This window comes from Sus scrofa, chromosome 2 (assembly GCF_054392235.1).
Source record: "Sus scrofa isolate SSC_HxYL_T2T_F1_AM1 chromosome 2, Sscrofa_HxYL_maternal_Yorkshire_Landrace_v2.0, whole genome shotgun sequence".
NCBI classification, from domain to species: Eukaryota; Metazoa; Chordata; class Mammalia; order Artiodactyla; family Suidae; genus Sus; species Sus scrofa.
The window spans coordinates 147,580,318-147,605,557 of NC_139384.1; the positions used below are offsets into that span (position 1 = coordinate 147,580,318).

Here is a 25,240-nt window from a genome sequence, read left to right on the forward strand (position 1 = left end):
TCGTTTCCTCTGTGCCATGACGGGAACTCCTCTGTGTGTTTTTTTAAAGTTGTTCTCTTATTGGCAACATTTATCTACATGTTAGACCTACTTTGTTTTCTATATTGATTACTTTCTAATTCTTAGAAACTCTCGTTGAGTTCTGCTTCATTTATCCAGTCACTTAGTCCCGTTCTATAAACTTTTTACTAGGTTGATGGTGCCTATTCTGCCTTGGGCTGTTTGCAGCTTTCTTTTTATTATATTTTATTTTATTTTTTATTGTTATTTCCCCAATACGATTTTTTTTCTACTGTACAGTATGGTGACCCAGTTACACATACACGTATATATTCTTTTTTCTCCCATTATCCTGCTCCATCTTAAGTGACTAGACATAGTTCTCAGTGCTACACAGCAGGATCTCATTGCTAATCCATTCCAAAAGCAATAGTTTGCATCTATTAACCACAAGCTCCCAATCCATCCCACTCCCTCCCCCTCCCCCCAGGCAACCACAAGTCTTTCTCCAAGTCCATGATTTTCTTTTCTGTGAAAAGGTTCATTTGTGCCATATATTAGATCCCAGATATAAGTGATATCATATGGTATTTGTATTTCTCTTTCTGACTCACTTTACTCAGTATGAGAGTCTCTAGTTCCTTCCACATTGCTGCAAAATGGCATGATCTTGTACTTTTTTAAGGCTGAGTAGTATTCCATTGTGTATATACACCACATCTTCCTAATCCAGTCATCTGTTGATGGACATTTGGGTTGTTTCCACATCTTGGCTATTGTGAATAGTGCTGTTTGCAGCTTTCTTTCATGTAATAGTTTTAGACTACCTGTATTTTTAGCTGTCTCAAGGCCTTTAGATTCCACCTGGCATCCTGGTAACAAATAGCTTGGGCTGTAAAAATAAATCTTTTGAAGGAAGGGACAAATGCTTTTCACTGTTGCCAAGTTTGCTATTTACTCATATTCCTTCTTTATTGTATTCCAGATAATCACAATTCCCCTTTGAGCTTTGCTTTTTTCCTCTCTTACCTACTCATCTGACTTGCTTGCAGAAATTCTTTTAATTTGAATGTGTATTGTTATAGATTTTTTAAAATTTGTGGATTTAAAAGTAAATATTTGGAGGAGGATTATTATTTTTTTATATGGAAGAAAGATTATGGAATTGACCTTTTGCTTCCAGAGCAGATTGAGTATTCTTTCCCTAAGGAAGAATTAGGAGTAAATCCTCTGCAAATGGCTTATCAGGCTTTGTGTTTTGTTTTTTTTTGTTGTTGTTGTTTTTTAGGGCTGCACCCAAGGCATGTCGAGATTCCCAGGCTAGGAGTTGAATCAGAGCTGTGGCTGCCAGCCTATGCCATGGTCACAGCAGAGCCAGATCTCAGCTGCATCTGTGACCTGTGCCACAGCTTGCAGCACCGCCAGATCCTTAACCCATTGAGAGAGGCCAGGGATCGAACCCACATCCTCATGGATACTACTTGGGTTTTTTTCTTTTTCTTCTTCTTTTTTTGGCTGCTTGGCTTTTTGGAGGCATATGGAGGTTCCCAGGCTGGGGGTTGAATCAGAATACAGCTGCCGGCCTCTGCCACAGCCACAGCAACGTGGGACCTGAGCTGCATCTGCGACCTACACTACAGCTCATGGCATCCGGATCCTTAACCCACTGAGTAAGGCCAGGGATCGAATCCACATCCTCATGGATCCTAGTCGGGTTTGTTAACCACTGAGCCACAGTGGGAACTCCGACTCGTTGGATTCTTAACCTGCTGAGCCACAACAGGAACTCCAGGCTTTGTGATATTTTATTAAATGTGAATATTAGGTGACACTTGAAGGGAAATATGTAAAACCGAGGAAAATATACATTTGGAGAGGGGATGTGGTGGTGCTTTTGTTTTTTATATTGTGTGTAGTTAGGGTGGCTGCTTTTCTTTGATCAGCGGGTGTTCTCTTTTACGTCGTATTTGTGATGGATGGATTTTGCTGCTCGAGTGGCAGCAGCTGGTGGTCAAAGACTTAGGGAGCACTTCGGACCGTGTTCGCATCATCCACTCAGTCTGCTTGGCTCTCGGGCAGCGGTAAGGGATGCGGAGCACCACTTGGACCTTGTAGGACAGCGCGGCTCAAAAAAATGGAGGCCACTTGGCTTAAGAACTTGGGCAGTGACTGGCGATGCCCGCTGATTTCTTGTTATAAAGCTCTTTTCCCCAGTCGGGGTGTCGCAGGGTGTTATCCCACAGGGTAGCGTCTGTTTGTCTGGGATGTATGTGTCTGTCTCTCTTCATGGCACATGGGGAAAGGCGAGGGTCCTTCTTTTGGAGACAACAGGTGGAATCTTAGAGGCTGGGGGCTGTGAGAGAACCACCTCCCATTTGTCTTAAAGGTTTACGGTGTGCTTGGCCAGCAGCAGCAGTGGTAGCCGTATGCGCCGTTAGTCTTCTCTTCCTCTGTGCCAGGTGCTGTGCAAAGTGAGTTTATATCTCCTATCTCTTTTTTTTATTAAAGTAATCCCATGACCTTTTTATTATTATCCCCAGTTTACATAAGAAAATTGAGGCGTGGAATTCCTGCTCTGGTGCAGTGGGTTAAGAATCCGACTGCATCAGCTCAGGTCGCTGAAGAGGTGCAGGGTTTGATCCCTGGCCCGGGACGGTGGGTTCAAGGATCTGGCATTGCTGCAGCTACATTGTAGATCACAGCGGTGGCTCAGATTCAGTCCCTGGCCTGGCATATAGGCTCTTCCATATGCTGTGGGTGTGGCCATTAAAAAAAAAAAAAAAAAGGCGGAGGAGGAAGAAAATCGAGGCTGGAAGTTAAATCGCATGGTAATTGAATATTAGAGTTGCGGTTTGAATCCAGGACTCCCTGGCTCCAAACCCCATGCCATTAATGTCTATATTGCTGTCTCTCGGGGTGACGGTGAGATTGTAAATCTCGTAAAGCTAAACAAGAACAAGGCTTTATGGGCCAACAGGGTAAAAATTCCTAAGTTACATAAGTTAATACAGGTTAACTTTGTGGATAATTAAAACACTGTTCTCATTTGACTTGTCCCCTCCCCTCACATGATCTAGAGAATCGAGTTATGAAATGAGAAGTGGTAGGAGAGTGAATATTGTTTTCCCAGTGATAATCCCATTCCTCGTTAAATGGATTTTTCTTGCACTCCTTCTGTTTCCTGACAGGGAAAACCTTCAGGTATTAAGTGGCCAAGTGGTCATCTTTATCCCACATAAAGTCACTTCTGAGATAGGAACCATCATGAATGACAGAATTGTTCGAAAGTGACATCTTCCTTTTGTTTTTTCGTTAGCTTGGAAATGCTCTCTTATGTCATTGGGTGACCCAAAACACACAGCCCAACTAACATGACGTTGGTTTCTCTGGGTGGGGGGTCAAGAAGTTACATTTTATTTATGTGGCTGAACCGGGGACTGCCCTGTGAATTTCTCTGTCACATTGTAATTAACATGCTTTGCCTAGTATTTCTGCTTTCTAGACATGAGAGAGACAAACTCTCCGATTGTTTGCAATTACCCGCAGAACAATTTGAAAGCAAGCCACGAGAAAAATTGCGTTTTCCTCTCAGGACGCATTTGCCTTCTGCGAAAGGAAATGCGGTTTGCACTTTCCCTGTGGTGTGAAGACAGTGCCCTAAGGTCCCTCTCTCGGCTGGCGGCTGGGTCTGCGGCCACCTGCCTGAGCAGAGGGCTTCTCCTCCAAATGGCAGCGCTGGGCAGCAGCCAGAAGACCTTAGGGGGCAAGCCTGGCTTTTCTGTTCCACTCTGGACGGCAATGAAAATAGTCTTTCATCTCCTCCTGGCCTGCCTGGGGGATGGGTTGGTCCTTCCTTCCTTCCTTCCTTCCTTCCCTTTTGCTTTTTAGGGCCGCACCTGCGGCATATGGAGGTTTCCAGGCTGGGATCCAATCGGAGCTACAGCTGCCGGCCTATACCACGGCCACGCCGGATCCAAGTTGCATTTGCGACCTACACCAGAGCTCACGGCAACGCCGGATTCCCAACCCACTGAGCGAGGCCAGGGATCGAACCCTTATCCTCGTGGATCACGGAGCCACGAAGGGAACCCCCGGTTGTTCATTTCTTCCGGAGCTTTTGCTTAAGACCCGCTGACATTTCTCCGTAGTGCCTGCAGTGGACGCTGTAGTTAGTGCCCAGTCCCTCAGCACAGAGAGCAGAGCGGCGCTGCAGCAAAAGTGACTCCTAAGAGTCGGGGCCAGGTAGTGAGACCCAGGGCCCTGGGTTGAAGGGAAATTATTCCCTCTTTTGGAGCGTCTCGTCCTAAGGACTATTAAACAGTCCAGACAGGTCACTGGGTGAGACCAATTTCCTGGTTTGTTTATTTGAGCCCGATTGCTTTTCTCCCTGGAGCAGCAGGTCCGAGTCGGGCCGCCCCGCTCCCCCAGCTCCGTAAAGACCCTTCGCTTTCACACTCGCTTCTCCAGGCAGCCCTGAGGATGGAGCCGTGTCTGTCTGTATCTGGTTGGGTGGCTGCAGTGTCTCTCTCAGGTCGGGGGCAGAGGGCACTGGCAGTCATCGTTTTCGACTTCATCTCCCGCAGGCATTTGGCTTTATGTCCCGAGTTGCTCTCCAAGCAGAGAAGATGAATCATCACCCGGAGTGGTTCAATGTGTATAACAAGGTAACTGACCTGCCTTATGGGGGGATCCCTTCATTACGGTGCCTAAGAGACGCCCGTCTTCCTTTCTTGCTTGTCCTCCTGTGCAGCTCAGCGTCATTGTGCCTAGAAAAATATCCTCTTATTCTTTCTTTCAGAATCGCTGCGTGTTACTGCAGATTAGTGACACATTTTCAGATCCGCTCCAGAGAACAGGGCCCGACTTCTTTATTTTCATGCTTGTCTTCTACCGAAACTCGTATGAAAAAGTTGGGCCACATTAGGCTCCTGAATTAAACCTGGTTATCAGTCACATAGATACAGTTTCAAACCTTCTTCAAGTATCGGAAGAAACGGTAGCAAATAAGACAGACAGGGCTGATTTATCTCATTGAAATAAAGTTGCTCAACTGTGCTTTAGGTAATAACTATTTATTAAATTCTCTATTCTCAGCGGGAGCTGACCTTCTTAAGAGGAGAGTGAAGAGGCGTCATCAAGTAGCTCTAAGGGGGCACAGCGAGGAGAAGCAGGCTCGCTCAAAAAGTGTCCTTGCCTTGATGGTCCTGCCATGTGGAATGTCTTACCTAGATTTCCCTGGGGTTCTTTTGTCTCATTGAAAGTCCTCTTTGAAAAGAGAAAATTGTGTAGTATTTTTGTGATTACATATTTTTGTGATTTATTGGAAGAATTCAGAGCATGCAGGAGCCAGTGTGCCCTTGTCTTTCCTGGCTGCTTCCCTTTGCCCATGGTTCTGCTTTTACTTTTACTTTTTAATCCATTTGTCAAGAGGCAACAGTCTGGTCCTCCACCCCGCCCCCACCCCACTTCCCTAAATTGGAAATGGGCTTTCTTAACATGGTTGCTGAGATATTACATTTGATAGCTTGGTTTTTCTAGTGACCTGGAAATAGTTGGTGTAATTAAAGTAATGGGAGTTAAAATGGAACCTCAGTCTTTCTCTCTCTCTCTCTCTTTTGTTCCCCCAAGAGACAAGATTTTCGATTCTGGCGGCTCATTTGCCCTTCACAAGTGAACGTTTTTATCCCCGGGTGGCTGCTGGGCCCGGCCTGAAGCAGACCGTGCCCCTGGAGCTTGCTGGATTTTGGAAATACACTGCTTATTCACACTGTAGTATTTTCTAGATGATTTAATCTCCCCAGTTCTCAAAGATAAATATTGAGTCATGGACTGATTTCTGAACCACCAAAGCAGAGTATCACGAATTGCTCTCAGGGTTTTAACAGCTGGTTCCCTCCCTCGCAGGTGCAGATAACTCTCACGTCGCATGACTGTGGTGGACTGACCAAAAGAGATGTGAGGCTGGCCAAGTTTATTGACAAAGCCGCTGCTTCCGTGTGACCTCTTCCAAAACGCATGTAAAATCTGACACACAGCTTCGCTCCAGTGGGTTTTGAAGGCAGTTTACGTGAACAAATGAAGTTTTAAATTTGGTTCACCTTTTGAGTTGTCGCATTTTGTAAAATCAGTGCTTAAATAAACATGATTTCAACTCGAGCCTGAGGTATGCTTCCTTATTCCTCGTCACAGACATCAGGTGAATCAACCTGGGTAACTCCGTTAATCATATTCACAAAGAGGAATGACACCCTTACGGACCGGAAATTGGGGTGGGGAGCAGGCAGACGTTTCATAACCCAGGACTTGTAGTGATTACGGTGACTTTACGGATGCGTTGTGTTGGGGAGCGGTTGTAAGGTAGGAAGGGATGATGAACTCTGTAGGTAAAGGGTGTAACTGTAGGGAATGATTCTTAGGACACTCCAGTTGTTGCGGGAGTTCCCTGGTGGTCTAGCTTTGTCACTGCTGTGGCTCAGGTTCAGTCCCTGGCCTGGGAACTTGGCACACGCTGCAGGTACAGTCCCCAAAAAGGTTGATTTGGATTTCAGCTGTTGGTATTACTTAAGCAGTTAATTGCATTACAGAGGTCACAGAAATTGGGTAAGCTGTCTCGTGTTTTATGCTTCTATTTCAGACAGGGCCAAGGGAGAGGACAAGTGTCTCATCTGTGGCTTCCAGCAAGGTGAGGCAACATAAGGACTCACTGTCACACTGACCCACCTGCCAGGTCATTATTTGATCTCCTGAGCTAAGGAGGAACCAAGGGTCGGTTTTTTTCCCCCAGCATTTGCATGTTGTGACCTTTGAACGGAAAGTCTTTCGCCACTGAGCTAGAAGCTACTTGGGTATCATCCAGTAAAAAGCTCTGTTTACTCCATGTGTCACTGACAGGAGTAAAATGGAATACAATTAAAAATGGCAAGAGCTGGTCTTAGAAGGATCTCAGGAATGTAGTTATTCATGAGATTAGAATATAGATGAAAAGCATGTGTATATACCCATCCAAGGAACAGGCACCAGGGAAGTAGGATTTAGCAGGAGTCGCTTTATAAGCCCTCACATCAAAGGCCAGAGAAACCACTCTGTGACAATGAGCTAAGCTCTCCTCCCACCCAAGCCCAGTCCCCAGTCTGAGAAGCCAGACAGGAACATGGCAAGGAGGCTGAACTCTCTGAAGCCAGTTTTTGGCTGGTTCTCTTGGCCTGGGAGAGGCAGGCTTGGTTAACTGGCCCTGTGGGTGTGGGGAGAGAGCCCCTCGGGCCCTGTGGCTGCCCGGAGTTCCAGAGCCTGGGCCCTGGAACTTGAACTTCTTTGAAATTGTTAGGAGGAAGAGGCGAAGCTAAGTATTTTTATGAGGTCTTTCCCATGTTCTAGGTTTACATTTTATTACCAAAGATTTTTAGTTCAGTGCTTCAAAGTTTTCATGCATGTTTAATATGAAAAATTTAAACATATTTTAAAAATAGAGTGAGTAGTACATTCAGCCCTTGTGTGTGGATCACCCAGATTTAACACTTACCTGGATTTTGCTGCAGTTACTTCATATAATCCCCCATTTCCTTTCTCTTCATTAAAGGATTTGAAAGCCTGTCCCAGGTGCCGTTTTACCCCCACATCCTCGAGGAAATCTCTCTAGAAAAATACCATCCTTTTCTTGTGCGAACCAGAATGCCGTGATCACAGCTACCAGGATAAATCGTGATTCCTTGGAATCACTTCATAGCTGGGCAAAACCAAATTGTCCTGCAGGTCAAGAGTGTCTTTGGACAGTGATGTTGTTCTAATCCGGATCCACGTGACGTCCACCCATCGCATCTGGCGCTTGCATTTCTCCCCTCTTCAAATCGAGAACAAGCCGCCCCCGCCCCTCCATCTCCCCTTTCCCTCCGCATCCCTGGCTGGACTGGACCCTCCGAGTCTTGTGGAACTCGCCACCTTCTGGAGTTGTTTGCTCCCTTCGCAATGTCCTTTAGCGTGTTGTACTGTGCCTTGTGTGGAAACCTTTCCCCTCATTTTGAACCCAAGTCGGAGAGGCTGCGCGGTTAGCCTGTCCTGCGTGTGGCGCAGGGGAAGGAGCAGGATGTGGCCACCGGTGGGACGATCAGGACCTGAGCACGTGGCTCCTCATCAGCGCGCGTGTCCGGGTTCCCATCGAGTTCACGCCAGGGGCTGTCGCATCTGCCGGAACCCACGAGCTTTACTCTGGAGAATCAGCGCTCCCAGCGCAGAAGTCTGGGGACAGATTCCTTGGGGGAGATTCCAACAGACTGAAGCCCCAGACTTGCCTGAAGTCAGGTGCCATGTCAACCTAAAGCGAGACCTGGTCACTGTCGGAGGCCCCCAGGCTTGCTTCTGTTCCAGATCTGTGTGTGAGGACAGTGGCTTCTCTGATGCGATGAGGTTTGGTTTCTCTCCATGTTCTTCGTTAAATGTTTACCGCAGTGGAGGGGAGTTCAGACGACATGACATATGACCTTTGGCAGGACCTCCCGAGATAATAAATGCGGGGCCGGCACTTTTGACCGTGTCCTTTTCTAAAGTGACGCTGGTGAAAGTTCTGAAAATAATGGCTACTTTCTGACATTGATGGAATTTCGGAAATCTCTGGGTAAATAGAAGAAGCATGATTCGTTATGTTTTTGCTCGAGACAAAAAGCAGCAGCATGTATATCGCATATGGACACAAACCTGACCTCGGCGACTGCATGAAGTATTCGACTCCGAGTTAATATGGAACATTCCGGATGCCTTCTAATCCAGCATTCAAAACACCACTGGTTCAGCTTTAACTTTTTTTCCCTATAACTTAAAAGTGATAGAACTTTCAGTTTTGTAAAATGTCCTGCAAAACAGCCAGAACTGTGATAGGGTTTGGCTATAACGTGCGAGCTTTGTGTTTCACGTCCACGGAACTAGGACTGCCTCTTGGTCAGAAGACTCGAGTCCCCAAGCTGCCGTGCCTGCTGGCTGCTGGTTGTCCCCAGCTGCGTGCGGCTGAGGTGCTGCCTCCCAAGTCAGGCCGAGGGTGAGCTGCTGCTGGAAGGACAGAAGAGGTGGCCCTTGCGCTTCTCATCGCAGGATGTCCGCCCTGCCCACCTCCCCACAAGCAGATATGGGTAGTTTCCGTAGGTCTGGATAAGGTGGTCTCCTCTGATTCCACTCACCAGCCGGTGTTCCAGCCCCAGACTAAGATGCCTCCATCAGCGACTTCAGACGCCACATCCAGCTGTGGTTGGCTGGGCCAGTGTCTTGCACCAAGAACAACTGGGCTCTTCTCAACTACTTCCAGCTGCACACCTGTCCCCCCCCATCGCGGAAGAATTGTTTTACATTCATAATCTTTTCTTTTCTCCCTGAAAGTGTGCTTTGGTGCTTAAAGAGGGGGAGAATAGAAGTGTGCTGTTGGGGTTCCTGGAAGTAGAATCCCACTGTACCCAGCCACTTGAGGGAGCCGAAGGACCCCTGAGGCCGCTCATGGGTCAGTTCACGTAGCTCACATTTACTGAGGGCCTCCTGTGTGCCCTGGCGGGATGAGGCCCGTGGGTGTGTTGGGGCAGGTGGAAGCAGGGATGGAGGACTGATGCAGGCTCTCTCTGAGCAGCTGCTCCGGGAGGCCACGGTCGGGGTGCTGGGCAGGAGCCCAGAAGGTGTTTGGGGGCATATGACCAGAGGAGAGATGAGATGCGAGACCCGTCGGAGGGAGAGGAGGAGCTTGACTCCTGCAGTAGACGAAGAAGATGAGGCCCAAGTTGAATCCTGGGCACGGGAATCAAAGTGTTTCTCCAAGCTTCTCGCTGCTGTTGATTTTCAGTGGAGCGATTGAGTAAATAAGGTGTTATTTCCCTGTTCCAAGGGCTGCTTGCCTGCCGAGGTGTTTTTCTATGGGAAAGAGTTGTATCACACGTGTTTTGAATACCCGACATAGGGGAGGTGGTGAGCTGGTTCCCGCCTTTTATTGTGGGCCCAAGAAATTAAGTTTCCAGGCCTTTGACCCATTTGGCCCCTAAAGATTTCATTCAACACAGGAGAACCCAGAAGCCTCTCTTCGCCTTGTCTTGGAAGTCAGAGGAGAATTGGGGGATATACTCATCTCAGGAACGGAACAGGGCAAAAAGCTCTGTGGCTCCTGTGCCTCCATCACCTCTAACCTGTGGCTCGCGCCTTACACTCTCTTTAGGTGGTTCGTATGTGCACATGTTCTGCGTCCCCACTTAGCCAGTGCTGGGCCCTGGTATCCCCTGCGCCTCCCATTCCTCGTGGTCTAGCCCCAAACCCCTCAGCATCTTCCAGGAGTCTCAGGTGCTGTGCCCTGGATGTCCGCACTTGCTCTTGCAACCCCAGAGAACTGTGTGTCCCCCCCCCCCCCCGTGGCCCCGTACCTCTTCTGACACGTGAGTAAGGGCTTCTGTCTGTCAGGTGGGGACCCTTCCTGAAGAAGCAGTGGTTTTGCCTGGCCTGTCTCTGCTGTCTCCAGCTCTGGCCTGGAGCTTCCCCACTGCAGGGTGCTCATGACCTTTTTGCTGAATGGAGGCGCTCCGTCTCCTTAGGAAGAGAGTCCCTGCAGAGAGACCAGGGGGGAGCTCTCCCCTCCCGGGGCCTGCAGGCTGGTACTATTCTGGAACGCCCAAGAGCGACCTCATAAAGCAAGGATTCCCCCCCATGGACCTTCTCTGTGGCTTCTTGGAATGTAGATGCCGAGGAATTGCCTAAGCAGAGATTTTCTGTTGGCTGTTAAAAGCGAGGAAGAAAAATTGAAAATTTCGAAAATGTCTCAATATTTGAATCACCAGAACCACACACAAGTCACTTCTAGCTCGCTGCTCGAGAATGCTTCGCTGATGTTCCATGAGAAAATATGGAAATTTCAGTAAATATTCTCTGTTCCTATTGCTTGTTAAGAAGTGGGCGGATGGTGATGCTGGGGGTGCTTAGCTCCTTCCCACAGATGCTCATCCGCTTCCCATGAGGGCCTTGCCCTTGATCTGATGTCTCCAGCTGCTGAGGCTGATGGAGGCTCAGCTGAGCAGTTTGTTTCCACGGCCTTAATATCACAATTGGCCGATTAATCAAATGCTCAGATGCTCCTATTCGACCTGTAGGCTGAATGACTAGTTTGACTCTGGTTTTGTTTTTTTGTTTTTTTGTTTTGTTTTTTTTTTTTTTGCTTTTTAGGGCCATATTCACAGTATATGGAAGTTCCCAGGCTGGGGATTTAATCAGAGCTACAGCTGCTGGCCTACACCATAGCCTCAGCAATGCCAGATCTGAGCCGAAACCTACACCATAGCTCATGGCAATGCCAGATCCTTAACCCACTGAACGAGGCCAGGGATCAAACCTGCTACCTCATGGTGCCTAATTGGATTCGTTTCCACTGCGCCACGATGGGAACTCCTAGTTTGACTCTCTTTTGTCCTTTTTTATTTGCTACCATGGAAGATAACTGGAAGGCTTTTTTTTTTTTTTTTTCAGTAATAGACCTGACATCAAATCAGATAATGAAAATTATGTATCTTGTTTTTATAGATTATAAAAGTATATATATTCTATATAGGTATATATATATATATTTACTGTATGTTCATTTGTTCCATAGAATGGAAAAAGCAATACATACTCTTTGAGGAAAATTGGAAAGCACAAACATATATAAATAAACACAAAAAGAATCACATGTAACCTCACCATTCATAGGCAGACACTATCAACATTTTGGCAAAATTCAGGCCGAATTTTTTTCTACAAGTTTTGCATGGTTGCGATAGTTTTGAGAAGAAAATTTTGATCATGTTTTGTTTCTGTGCTGTGCTATCCAGTGGATCATAAACATTTTTCTACGTAATGAAAAGTGCATAGGCATCTCGTAGCATCTGTATAATATTCCATGAGATGGCTATGTCATAATTTACTCAACCTCTCTTTGTTGTTGTTGTCGTTAGACTTTTAAATTGTTTCCAAGTTCTCACCGCAGCAAGTACTGCTGAGATAAACATGTTTGGCTAAAGTCATTTGTTTGCATTTCGGATTTTATCCTCTTGACGTAGATTCCTTGGGTCAGAGGATACAAACAGAACTAAGGCTTTTCAGAAACATTAGTCAACGTACCTGCCCCCGGCAGCTTAGGAGACCGCTCCGTCACCCTGCACGCTGCCAGCATGAAGTTTTTTTTTCCCCCACGGCCTCGGCGTGTGGAAATTCCTAGCCCAGGGAGGGAACTGGTGCCACAGTAGTAACCAGAGCCACTTCGGTGTCAACACCAGATCCTTAACTTACTGAGCCAACAGGGACCTCCTTGCCAGCGTTAAATATTAGCATGTTTAAGTCTGTGTTAATTTTATAAGACAAATTAATAATTTTTTTAAGCAGTGATTTTTTTAAAGCACATTTTGCTGAACTTGCACCTCTGTGGTCAGCAGCGCTACTGAACCTTTTTGGGAAACTTCATTGCCATTACTTTTCGTCCATGAGTGGACTGTGTTTGCCCATTTTTTTCTTAGGGCGGCCAGTTTTTATCTTTGATTTGTCAGCACCTGTATGGCTAATTATTTGACGAGCAGTTTTCCCTCCTAAACTGACTATATTTAGTTTTGCTTACCTTCTATCCCAAGTATATGCTGTATTGCCTGCCAGGTAGAGTCACTCAGTAAAAACTTGCTAAATGAGGAGTTCCCGTCGTGGCTCAGTGGTTAACGAATCCGACTAGGAACCATGAGGTTGCAGGTTCAATCCCTGGCCTTGCTCGGTGGGTTAAGGATCCGGCGTTGCCACGAGCTGTGGTGTAGGTTGCAGACGCGGCTCAGATCCCGTGTTGCTGTGGCTCTGGCGTAGGCCGGTGGCTACAGCTCCAATTCAACCCTAGCCGGAGAACCTCCATATGCCGCGGGTGTGGCGCTAGAAATGGAAAAAAGGCAAAAAAAACCCCAAAACAAATTAAAAAAAAACCCCAAAACAAAAAAATGAAACAAAGCAAACTTGCTGAATGAGTAAATGAGTGAGTTACAGAGTGGTCCCTACATAGAACTTCATGGAATGAGTACATGAAGATGATGCTTTGTTTTGCGGGACAAGGAGTGGTAAGCATTCTCCGTCAGAGTCCAGAGAAAGAATTCAGTGACTGAGGGGGGACCGACCCACCCAGGGATCAGCACCCATGTGTCAGGGGTCATGGAGGCAGCAGCTCATCGCAGCTTTCAGTAGATGTAAAGCTATGTTCACGGAAGGGGGAAGGAGGCCCTGGTCCCTAAAAAGGTGTGCGTTGCGTGGGGATCGAGCTCCGTCGCCAGATGGTCAGGCCCCTTGTTCCCTTTTTTGACAGGAGGAAGGATACGCAGTGTCAGGCCTTTGTGAAGAGCGTCGTCACGAGTCGTCTCTTTAAGATCATGATGATAAGCACTGTCTCAATGAATGCGTTTTTTATGGTCTTGTGGACAGATTATAAAACAAGATACAACTTGTTCAGACTTTTTGAGGTAAGCGGCCAACGCGAGTCCATTTTCTTCTGTTTCCTCTGTTTTATTTCTGAAAATAGTATAAGATTTGAAGGCATTTTAAAAGACATTTTGTTCAAAAAATTGCATGTAGAAAAATTCTGATGGAATTCCCGTCGTGGCTCAGTGGTTAAGGAATCCAACTAGGAACCATGAGGGTGCGGGTTCGGTCCCTGCCCTTGCTCAGTGGGTTAACGATCCGGTGTTGCCGTGAGCTGTGGTGTAGGTTGCAGACTCGGCTCAGATCCTGTGTTGCTGTGGCTCTGGCGTAGGCCGGTGGCTACAGCTCCGATTCGACTCCTAGCCTGGGAACCTCCATATGCCACAGGAGCAGCCCTAGAAATGGCAAAAAGACAAATAAATAAATAAATAAATAAATTAATTAATTAAAAAAGACAGGGCACCTAGCAACTCTTGACACAACATTGTAAATCAACTATACTTAAAAACCAAAACAAAACAGAGCAACTAGACAGCAAGACCAAAAACCCATGGACAATATTTACATCAAAACTAGTTAATGAGATACCCTTACAAAGAGCCACACTGCATAGCTTTAGCATCTGTGGGACAGGAAGCAGTGGGAAGTCAGTATTTATTGGAAGGTATGACGGGCTGATGTGAGAAGAGCAGTTGAGGAAGGATGTTGCCTAATCTAGCACCGGCATAGTGCAAGAGGGTCCTGGCAGTTTATGAAGGGGCTCAAACAGTCCAGACCCTGGGAACTTTCAAACCCGACTCTCCAGGGCTCCTTTCCTGGACAGTACACCGCACTTAGGAGGAACATTGGGAGTGCAGTGAAAATTGAGCAGGTTAGAAACCCAGCGATAAAGAAAGAAAAGTTCAGATAAAATTGGAGAACGGGAACAGAATGAGGAAACCTCAAAATTCAAGCTGCTAAATTCTAAATCAAGAGAGAGTATTTGAAGCTAGAATTACACTTTCTCCTGAAAGTGTAGGGAAACTAATTTTGTATAAAGAAGTACAATTGAAAAAGATTGAGGTAACATCCCAAAATTATTATTAGCAAAAAGAGAGTAAACCGTAGATAATGAAAGGCCACCACAAAGATATGTTCCAGAACAGATAAAAACTGGACTGTATTGGAGTTCCTGCTGTGGCACAATGGGTTAAGACTCTGACTGCAGGAGCTCAGGTTGCTCAGTAGGTGTGGGTTTGATCCCTGGCTTGGTGCAGTAGGTTAAAGGATCCGGCATTGCCGCAGCTGCGACCTACACTGCAGCTCTGTCTTGGATTCGATCCCTGGCCCAGGAACTTCCATATGTTGTGGGTGTGGCCATAAACAAACAAACAAACTGTACCATGTTATTTTAGAACAAAGGTAAAAGTTTAAGAAAATGATATTAGATAAGAAAGAACAGAAGTGAGGTGACAAAACTCAAAAAAGAATTAGAAATAAAATCATTTCAAAAATGAAGACTAAATTAGACTAAGAGCGAGTAAATACAACAGGTAATAGCTTAAGAGAAATAAATGGTTAAGTAGGGGAAATTATTAAGTATCAGTAAGAAATATAGCGATGAAAAAAGATTCCAGAGAAAATGATGAGCCCTGAAAACTGGGGAGAATGATCAAATTTAAGGATGATAGAAGTCCCTGAATTTGAAATGGAGACAGAAACAAAGCAACAGAATAAATCATAGTATCTCAAATCTAAGAAAAATTACCTGAAGTAAAAAGAATTGAAGCTTTTGAAGGAACACACACTGTGTACTGAGAATATGGACAAATGCCGGAACATATTCTAGTAAAATGATTTAAAGGAAAGTGGTATGGAGGAAATTGTAACTATCTAGGCAAAGTGGCTTATAAAGAAAAGAAAATTGTTATCAGACTTTGCTCTGGTCATGCCTTAGACTACAAATGGAGTGAAACGTTTAGGGTACTTCAGGAAAGAAAATGTGAACCAAGAATTCTAGATTCAGCCAAACTGACTTTCAGGTGTAAGGCGCATAGACAAACGGTCATCAGCATTTAAAAAACTTGGCTAATATTGTTCTCATGAGGTTTCCTTAGGAATCTAGTAAAGAGTAAGTTTCAGGCAACCGAAATGACTAGAGAAGAACCAACACTGGGACGGGCAATTAACTTTAAAAATATGATTATTTATAGAACTAATCATAATTATAGCTCAGCAAGGAGAGAATGTAGCCCATAATGAATATATCTTCTGACAATGAAAATATGGCATGGAAAATGGGGAGGAATGGGGAGAGTCAATGCAAAAAAATTTTCAAAGCGTTTTCAGAAATCGACTTAGCGGTGATACTATTAGTAGTATTCTGAGACTGTTGTGTGTATAAAAATGGGTAATTGTGGAACACTTTAATTCTGTTATCCTCTGTTCTTGAGAATCAAGTTACGCATGGAAGAAAGAAGATACAGATGTAATATAGACAAAATTAATAAAAACCTTACCGTTCTGCATTTAAATCAGAAGAATCAGTATAAACTATTAAGATATTTTATCTTTATCCAATGAAAAACCTAAAACGTTGGCCACAGTTATGCATCCTTAGTGCCCATAATGTGTTGTCGAAATACCATTTCTCGCTAAAAGAAACTAGGGCTTCTTAGAGAAATGGCTGATTGCAGGTCTAAGGCAGAAAATATACCAGATGAGCCAGGAACATCTTGTCATGCACATAGCAAGGAAGCTATCAAAGATTACTGCAGTCATGTCAAAAGGACTCAGGAGACAACTTTAAGAGGCACCTGCTGGCCAAAGACGGGAAACTTTGAGCTTCAATAAGAATAATAATTATAGTGGATTTGAAAGTCATAGAATAATCCATAAGTTTATAATGATACTTAAAAAAGCCAACAGGTCCCTTTTAGAGATGACCTATCATCTTTATCTCAAAAACTGTTAAATAAAGGGAAAGAATCAAACATTACTGACCTTTCTTCTATGAACTGTATTACTGAGTAATCCCATAGCAGCTAAGGGAATAATCTCTTTTTTTAAAACTCGATGAATTTTATTGTACAATCATCATGGCAACCCAATTTTACAACATTTCAATCCCAAACCTGCAGCCTATTCCTCCCCCCAACCTGTCTCCTTTGGTAACCATAGGTTTTTCAAATTCTGTGAGTTAGTTTCAGTTCTGCAAAGAAGTTCATTGTATCCTTTTTTAAGATTCCATATATAAGTGGCATATGACGTTTGTGTCTCACTGTCTAACTAATTCACTTAGCATAATAATTTCTAGGTCCATCCCTGTTGCTGCAAATGCCATTATTTCAGTTCTTTTAATGGCTGAGTAATATTCCATCGTGTATATGTACCACATCTTCTTTATCCACTCCTTTGTTGATGGACATTTAGGGTGCTTCCAGGTCTTGGCTTTTGTATATAGTGTTGCAATGAATATTGGAGTACAAGTATCTTTTCGAGTCATGGTTTTCTCTGGATAGATGTCCAGGAGTGGGATTGCCAGATCACATGGTAGTTCTATTTTTAGTTTTCTGAGCAATCTCCATACCGTTTTCCACAGTGGTTGCACCAATTTACAATCCCACCAACAGTGTAATAGGGTTCCTTTTTCTCTGCACCCTCTCCAACATTTTTTTTTTTTGTCTTTTTGCCTTTTCTAGGGTCGCTTCCTGCGGCATATGGAGGTTCCCAGGCTTGGGGTCTAATCGGAGCTCTAGCTGCTGGCCTACACCAGAGCCACAGCAACACGGGATCCGAGCCGTGTCTGCAACCTACACCACAGCTCATGGCAATGCCAGATCCTTAACCCATTGAGCAAGGCCAGGGATCGAACCTACAACCTCATGGTTCCTAGTCGGATTTGTTAACCACTGAGCCACTACGGGAACTCCCTCCAGCATTTATTATTTGTAGACTTTTTGATGATGGCCATTCTGGCTGGTGAAAGGTGACACCTCATAGTAATTTTGGCTTGCATTTCTCCAATGATGAGTGATGTTGAACACCTTTTCATGTATTTTTTGGCCATTTGCATGTCTTCTTTGGAGAATTGTCTGTGTAGATCTTCTGCCCATTTTTTGATGGGGTTGTTTGTTTTGTTTTAAGCTGCAGGAGCCATTTATATATTTCGGAGATGAATCCCTTGTCAGTTGATTCATTTGCAAATATTTCTTCCCATTCTGTGGGTTGTCTTTTCATTTTATTTAAAGTACCAAGGAATTGGGAGTTCCCAGTGTGACTTAGTGGTAACGAACCTGACTAGTATCCATGAGGATGTGGGTTGGATCCCTGGCCTCACTCAGTGGGTTAAGGATCCAGCTCTGGTGAGCTATGTGAGCTATGGTGTAGATACAGACACTGCTTGGATCCTGCATTGCTCAGGCTGTGGTGTGTGCTGGCAGCTACAGCTCCAATTCAACCCCTAGCCTCAGAACTTCCATATGCTGCAGGTGCAGTCCCCCAAAGGCAAACAAACAAAAACCTAAGAATAAATCTACCTAAAGAGACAAAAGACCTGTACTCTGAAAACTATAAGACACTGATGAAAGAAATCAAACATGACACAAACAGACAGAAAGATACACCATGCTCTTGGATTGGAAGAATCAATATTGTCAAAATGGCTATACTACTCAAGGCAATCTACAGATTCAATGCAATCCCTGTCAAATTACCAATGGCATTTTTCACAGAACCATAACAAAATATTTTAAAGTTTGTTTGGAAGTACAAAAGACTCAGAATAGCCAAAGCCATCCTGAGAAAGAAAAATGGAGCTGGAGGAATCAGGATCCTGGACTTTATACTACAAAGCTACAGTCATCCAAACAGTATGGTACTGGGACAAAACCAGAAATATAGATTAGTGGAACAGGGTAGAAAGCCTAGATTTAAACACACACACCTACAGTCAACTAATTTATGACAAAGGAGGAAAGAATATACAATGGATAAAAGACAGTCACCTCAATAAGTGGTTCTGGGAAAACTGGAAAGCTACCTGTAAAAGAATGAAATTAGAATACTTCCTAACACCATACACAACAATAAACTCAAAATGGATTAAAGACCTAAATATAAGACCAGATACTGTAAAACTCTTAGAGGAAAACACAGGCCAAACACTCTCTGACATAAACCACAGCAGTATCTTCTCAGATCCACCTCCTAGAATAATGACAATAAAACCAAAAATTAACAAATGGGACCTTATTAAACTTAAAACATCTCTTTATAAAAATGTCCCAGTTAATAAGTGAGAAAGAAATGATGGAATATCACAATTTTAAACCCCCCAATGCATCAATGGATCTAGGCATTTTGAGCATCAGTGGCTGCTTCCCTCATAAAAAGAGACAACCTGTCATTATGTGCCTTCTATGAGAGAATAGAACGTATAATTTTTTTGGGGGAGGACCACACCTGCAGCATATGGAAGGTCCTAGGCTAGGGGTTAAATTGGAGCTGCAGCTGCCAGCCCAAGCTGCAGCCACAGCAACACCAGATCTGAGCCACTTCTGTGACCTACACCACTGCTCACAGCAACCCTGATCTTCAACACACTAAACGGGGCCAGGGATTAAACCCACATCCTCATGGACTAGTTGGGTTCATTACCACTGAGCCACAACAGGAACTCCAGAAGCTATAATCTTTTGACAAAAAGATCAAACCTGGAGTTCCCATCGAAGCACAGTGGAAATGAATCCTACTAGGAACCATGAGGTTGCAGGTTCGATCCCTGGCCTTGCTCAGTGGGTTAAGGATCCAGCGTTGCTGTGAGCTGTGGTATAGATCACAGACGGGGCTTGGATCCCATGTTGCTGTGGCTGTGGCATAGGCTGGCAGCAACAGCTCTGATTAGACTCCTAGCCTGGGAACCTCCATATGCCACAGATGCGGCCCTAGAAAAGACAAAAAACAAACAAACAAACAAACAAAACCTAAATCCGATCAAGCCTATTTCCAGGAAACAGAGGACAGAGGAAGATGAGTGTGCAGACAGCAAAATCCAGATTGGGAGATTCTTTAAGTCAAATGACCTGGGTTCTTCAACAAATAAACTATAAGAAAGAAGAAAATGAATAGGCAAATTAAATGACATTTAAAATTTTTTTATTTTTTTATTTTTAATTTTTGGCTTTTTGCCTTTTTCTAAGGTTGCACCCATGGCATATGGAAGTTCCCAGGCTCAGGGTCTAATTGGAGCTGTAGCTGCTGGCCTATGTCAGAGCTACGGCAACACCAGATCTGAGCCCAGTCTGCGACCTACAGCACAGCTCATGGCAATACCGGATCCTTAACCCACCGAGCAAGGCCAGGGATCGAACCCGCAACCTCATGGTTCCTAGTCGGATTCGTTAACCACTGAGACACGATGGGAGCTCCAAACATTTTTATTTAAAAAACCTTAAGTATTTGTTCTAGGAATGCACACATGGATTTCTATATATAGAGACATGCAAGGAAGTGATTACTATAAAAATCAGGATAGCAGTTAATTTGGGGGAAAGGGAGGGAATTATGGTTGGGATGGGGCATGTGGAGGGGCTTCTGGGATAGCTGGCAAAGTTCTACTTCTTGGCCTAGATGGTACTTACAGGGATGTTGGCCTTGGAACAATCCATTAGGCTGTATATTTGTTTGTGTGGTTCTATATGTGTGTTTCACTGTACAATAAAAAGTTAAAGAGGTACTTTATCTTCATTTATGGTAAATAACAAATTTCCTCCTTGGTGGTGAAAAGGTTTAGCATCAGCATAATGTGGTGTCAGAAGTGGTGGAATACTCTAATCAATGCCTTAAATGTGCAGAGTCCACTTGCCACCGCTTCTGTGAACATGTTGGTAGGCAGTGCATTCCACCCCAGCATCTCACAGAGTTTTGTCATGGACTATAGAACATCATGGTAGCTATAGGAGTTGGTAGTGGCCAGGGGAAGAGATGAGCTAAGGCATCTGAATTCTTTGATTGTCCTCCAGAGGCCATGTGAAAGGGCCAACTAAACATGCTAAAAGGCATGTTTTTATTGGGATCCTGGTTTGCGAGCCTGAGGAAGTTCTCTGTTGTGGAAAGGATGCAAACATATACAGATTTGGGTTTAAACCCTAGCTCTATTACTGTCTCTCTAGCTTTGAGAATTTGGACAAGTTACTTGACCTCTATGTGGTTATAACATATAAATTTGTAAAACATATATAAAATGGTATTATTAACACATACCTTTCAGGGAGGCTGTTGAGGTCATTGAAAATAACTTTTATGAAAGCCTCTGGTTAACTATGAAACTGAGAAATCATTAACGCTCTTAGGGATCCCAAATGAAGTTACCGGAAGAGTACTGAAAAGACCCTGACTTGTTACCTCTAGCTAATCTTGAGATTCTATGCAAACAGTAAACAAAGGCTAAGGCAGAGTTGTAAACTGCTAAGGCATTAAATACAAGCACCAACAAAAGGGGCTTTTCCAGAGCTGCTTGGGAAAGGCTGGAACTTACTGCTTTCAGGCATTTAAGGAATACTTTTGTTTAATCACTAGCAGACCATTAAATTAACTGAGCAAAGACTTTGACGACCACATGTGGCAAATAATACGTACTTTTCAGAATTAGGGAAAGTCACTTAAAAAAAAGAATGGTGCAAAAAAAAAAAAAAACCCTAGGGAGGGGGGAGTATTTGATTTCTAGAATTTCCAGTATTATGTGATTTAAAAAGTTCGATTTTAAACCAATGAAATCATGAGACATGCAGAAAAATAAGAATGTATGGTGTCTACACAAGAAAAAACAAAGCAACCAATAGGAAATTTCCCCAAGGAAACCCATCTGTTGGACTTACTAGACAAAGATTTTAAATCAACCACTATAAATACGTTCAAAGAATTAAAAACAAACAATCAGAAAGAAAGACAAACCATATCTGAAGATCCAAAGGGAAGTATGAGAATGCTGTCTCACCAAATAGAGGATATGAGCAAAGAGAAATTTTAAAAAGAGCCAAATAGAAATCCTGTAGTTGCAAAGTATAATAATTGAAATGAAAAATTCACTAGAGGACTTCAACAGCAGATTTGAGCTAGTCAAAGAAGGAATTAAATACCAGCAAGAGAGGTCAATTGAGATTTCCAGTGTGAGGAACAGAAGGTAAGATGAATGAATAGAGACTCACGAAACACCATCAAACATACAGACATGCATGCAACAGGTGTCACAGAAGGAGAGGAGAGAAAGGATAAGTAGAATATGTGAAGAAATAATGCCCCCAACCACCCAAGTTTGATGAAAAACATTAATCTGCATGCCCAAGAAGATCAACAAACTCCAAGTAGGATAAACGCAGAGATCTACCTAGACACATCATAAACAAATTGTTGAAAGATAAAGACAAAGGGAGAATTTGAGAGCATCAATAGAGAAATGATTCATCACATACAAGTGATCCTCATTTTATTGAGGATCACTGATTTCTTGTCTGCAACTGCAGGGTCAGAAAGGCAAGGGATGTCATATTCAAAGTGTTGAAAGAGAAAGACTGTCAAACAAGAATTTAACATCTAGGAAAAAAAACTGTCTTTCACAAATGGAGAGAAATGATGTCAGTGAAATTGGCAGAGTAGGTAGCTCCAAGTGTCCATCTGTCCACAGGAATGTGAGAAAAGGGGGCAAAAACTGTCAGAACTCTGGAAAATAGTCAAAGGTTTACAGCAATTGAGTGAACACTGAAAAGAAAAGGGCAAATTAAAAAGGTAGAAAAACATTGCAGCATTTACTTGCCTTTGGCCCACCCCCTCCTCAGCATGGTGATTGTCCTGAAGATGGCAGACTGAGTTCCCGGTGTGAGACCCTGGTCCCTGAGTCCAGAAACAAGAGAGCAGACTTTGATATTAAAGAATTGTGTTTGTCTATTTTGACCTGAGGGCTGCCTGAAGGACTGATCCAAAACTTTTCTTTCTGTTTTGCCTAACTTGGAACTTTCTTGGGGCATAAAGGTGGCTATGCAGAGGGCATCTCTCAAAAACACTGAGAGGTGAATGAGTGACCCACTGCCACCTGGGGCAAAAACAAAACAAAACAAAACAAAAACAAAAAAACACTTGAGGCAAACACAGAGCTCATTTGCAAAGACTCAGAGAGTTTTTCTTCTCCTTCTTTCCCTCCCTTTCTCTCTCTCTCTCTCTCTTTCTTTCCTTCCTTCCTTCCTCTCTCTCTCTTTCTTTCTTTTTCCTGCCTTCCTTCCTTCTTTCCTTCTCTCTCTTCCCCCTTTCTCTCCACCCTCTTTTTCTTTCTTCTTTCTCCCTCACACCCTTCCCTCTTTTTGCATGAGGCATTTAGGAAAATCTCTATTTTAGAGTTCCTTCTGTGGCACAGAGGGTTAAGGATCTGGCATAGCCCCTGTGGTGGCACAGATTCGATCCCCAGCCTAATGCAGTGGCTTAAGGATCTGATGTTGCCACAGCTGCAGCCTGGACTAGATCCCTGGCCAAGGAACTTCTGTGTGCTGCTAGTGCAGCCTTTAAAAAAGGAGGGATGAAAGGAAAGAAGGGAGGGAGGGAGGAAGGAAGGAAGGGAGGAAGGAAGAATATCTCTGTTTAAACAGTAGCTGGCCAGAAACTAAAGAAAAAGAGACTTCAGAGACTATGCATTACAAAGAATACAGTTCAAAAATTGTTTAGAAAAGATACTAAACAACTGCAACCCACAGAAAGTAACAAAAACAAATCCTGATGAGGGGGAAGAATTTGATTTCCAGAGGTACCACACTGTAAAATTTAAAATGTCCAGTTTTTTTTAAAGATATGAAGCATGCAAAGAAACAAGAAAATAAGGCATTTACACAGGAGAAATGAACAGAAACTTTCCCTGAGGATGCATAGACATTGAAATTATTAGACAAAGACTTTAATTCAACTATGCAAAATGCCCAGAGAGCTAAAAGAAACCACAGGCAAAGAACTAAAGGTAACCAGGAAAACAATGTTTTACAAATAGAGTATATCAATAATGAGATAGAAATTATAAAAAGAAACCAAACAAATTCTGGAGCTGTAAAGTATAATAATTAAAAAATTCTCTAGAGGGTTCAACAGCAGATTTGTCTTCAATGAACTTGAAGACAAATCAGTTGGACTTATTTGGTCTGAGGAGCTGAAGGAAAAAAAAATGAAGAAAAGAACAGAGCTTAAGAAACCTATGGGACACCATCAAGCATATGAACATACACAGAATGGGAGTTCCATAAGGAGGAGAGAGAGGCAGAGGGGGAGGAGGGGGGGCGGAGAAAAGCGTTAATATTTGATGAAATAATGACCAAAAACTTTGCAAATTTGATAAAAAAATATATATCCAAGAATCGCAGTGAACTCCAAGAAAGAGAACCAGAAAGAGATCCACACTAAGACACTTTATAATTAAGCTGTCAAAAGTCAAAGGCAAAGAGAGAATCCTGAAAGCAGCAAGAGAGAAGCATTGTGTTACATACAAGGAATTCTCAATAAGGTTAATAGCTTTCTGTTATTGGAAATTAGTAGTTAATTTATCCTCAGAAACTGAGGAGGACAGAAGGCAGTGAAATGACATTTTTTAAGTACTGAAAGAAAAATATTATCAACCATTAATTCTATATCCTGCAAAGCTACCTTTTAGAAAATGAAATTAAGATGTTTCCAGACAAAAGCTGAGGGAGTCTGCTCCTAGTAGACCTGCTCTACAAGAAATGCTATTGGTAATCCTTTAGGTGGAAATTAAATGAGATACCTTAAGCCATATGATGAAATAAGGAACACTGATAAATGTAGCTACATCGGTAAATATGAAAGCCAGTATTGTATTTTGGGCTTGAAACTTCTTTTTTTCTGAATGATTTAAAATATTAATGCATAAAACAATAATTATAGATAATTAGTGGGTACAGAGTATATTCATTTTTCGTGTGTGACAACAAAAAACATGAAGGGATAGGGATGCAGTATACAGGAATAGTACTATTAAAGCTAAAGTTGTATTAGTTAAAAATGGATAGTTATAAATTTAAGAGGTTAATTGTAACTTCGAGGGTAACCACCAAGAAAACAACTTAAAAAACACAGAAAAAGAAGGGAGTTCCCGTCATGGTGCAGTGGTTAACGAATCCGACTAGGAACCATGAGGTTGCGGGTTCGGTCCCTGCCCTTGCTCAGTGGGTTAACGATCCGGCGTTGCCGTGAGCTGTGGTGTAGGTTGCAGACGCGGCTCGGATCCTGCGTTGCTGTGGCTCTGGCATAGGCCGGTGGCTACAGCTCCGATTCGACCCCTAGCCTGGGAACCCCCATATGCCGCGGAAGCGGCCCAAGAAATAGCAACAACAACAACAACAAAAAAGACAAAAAGACAAAAAAACAAAACAAAACAAAACAAAAAACACAGAAAAAGAATGAGAAAAGAATCAAAATGGGACACTCCAAAAAAAGAAAAAGAAAACCAAAGAAAGCAGTAATGGAAGAATTGAAGAACAGAAAAAAAGTGACATATATAAAACAAATAGTAAAATGACAGAAGTATTTTCTTTCTTATCAGTACTTAAATGTAAGTGAATTAAACTCTCCAAGTAACATAGAATAGATTCTTTTTCTTTTTTTCCTTTTCTAGGGCTGCTCCCATGGCATATGGAGGTTCCCAGGCTAGGGGTTGAATTGGAGCTGTAGCCACCAGCCTACACCAGAGCCACAGCAACGCAGGATCCAAGCCTCGTCTGCAACCTACACCACAGCTCACGGCAACGCCGTATCCTTAACCCACTGAGCAAGGCCAGGGATCGAA

The 25,240-nt window shown here is 43.5% G+C and overlaps 2 protein-coding genes across 3 annotated transcripts in view; both read left to right on the forward strand.

The window, feature by feature from the left end:
* Positions 1-6,156, forward strand: part of PCBD2 (pterin-4 alpha-carbinolamine dehydratase 2) — a 52,926-nt gene extending 46,770 nt beyond the window's left edge. Inside the window, exons 3-4 of one of the 2 annotated variants that reach the window (XM_021084778.2) lie at positions 4,584-4,664; positions 5,905-6,156. In XM_021084778.2, coding sequence (XP_020940437.2) covers positions 4,584-4,664; positions 5,905-6,000 — 177 coding nt within the window. In that variant the 3' untranslated portion in view covers positions 6,001-6,156. The remainder of the gene's footprint in view (positions 1-4,583; positions 4,665-5,904) is intronic. The other variant, XM_085014607.1, reaches the window with a different exon arrangement.
* Positions 6,157-10,714: 4,558 nt separating this feature from the next.
* The window catches only part of CATSPER3 (cation channel sperm associated 3), a gene marked incomplete at its 5' end in the record, with an annotated part of 35,453 nt that continues 20,927 nt past the window's right edge, over positions 10,715-25,240 (forward strand). The window contains 2 exon segments of the mRNA NM_001244299.1: positions 10,715-10,867; positions 13,316-13,469. Of these exon segments, the coding sequence (NP_001231228.1) occupies positions 10,767-10,867; positions 13,316-13,469 (255 nt within the window).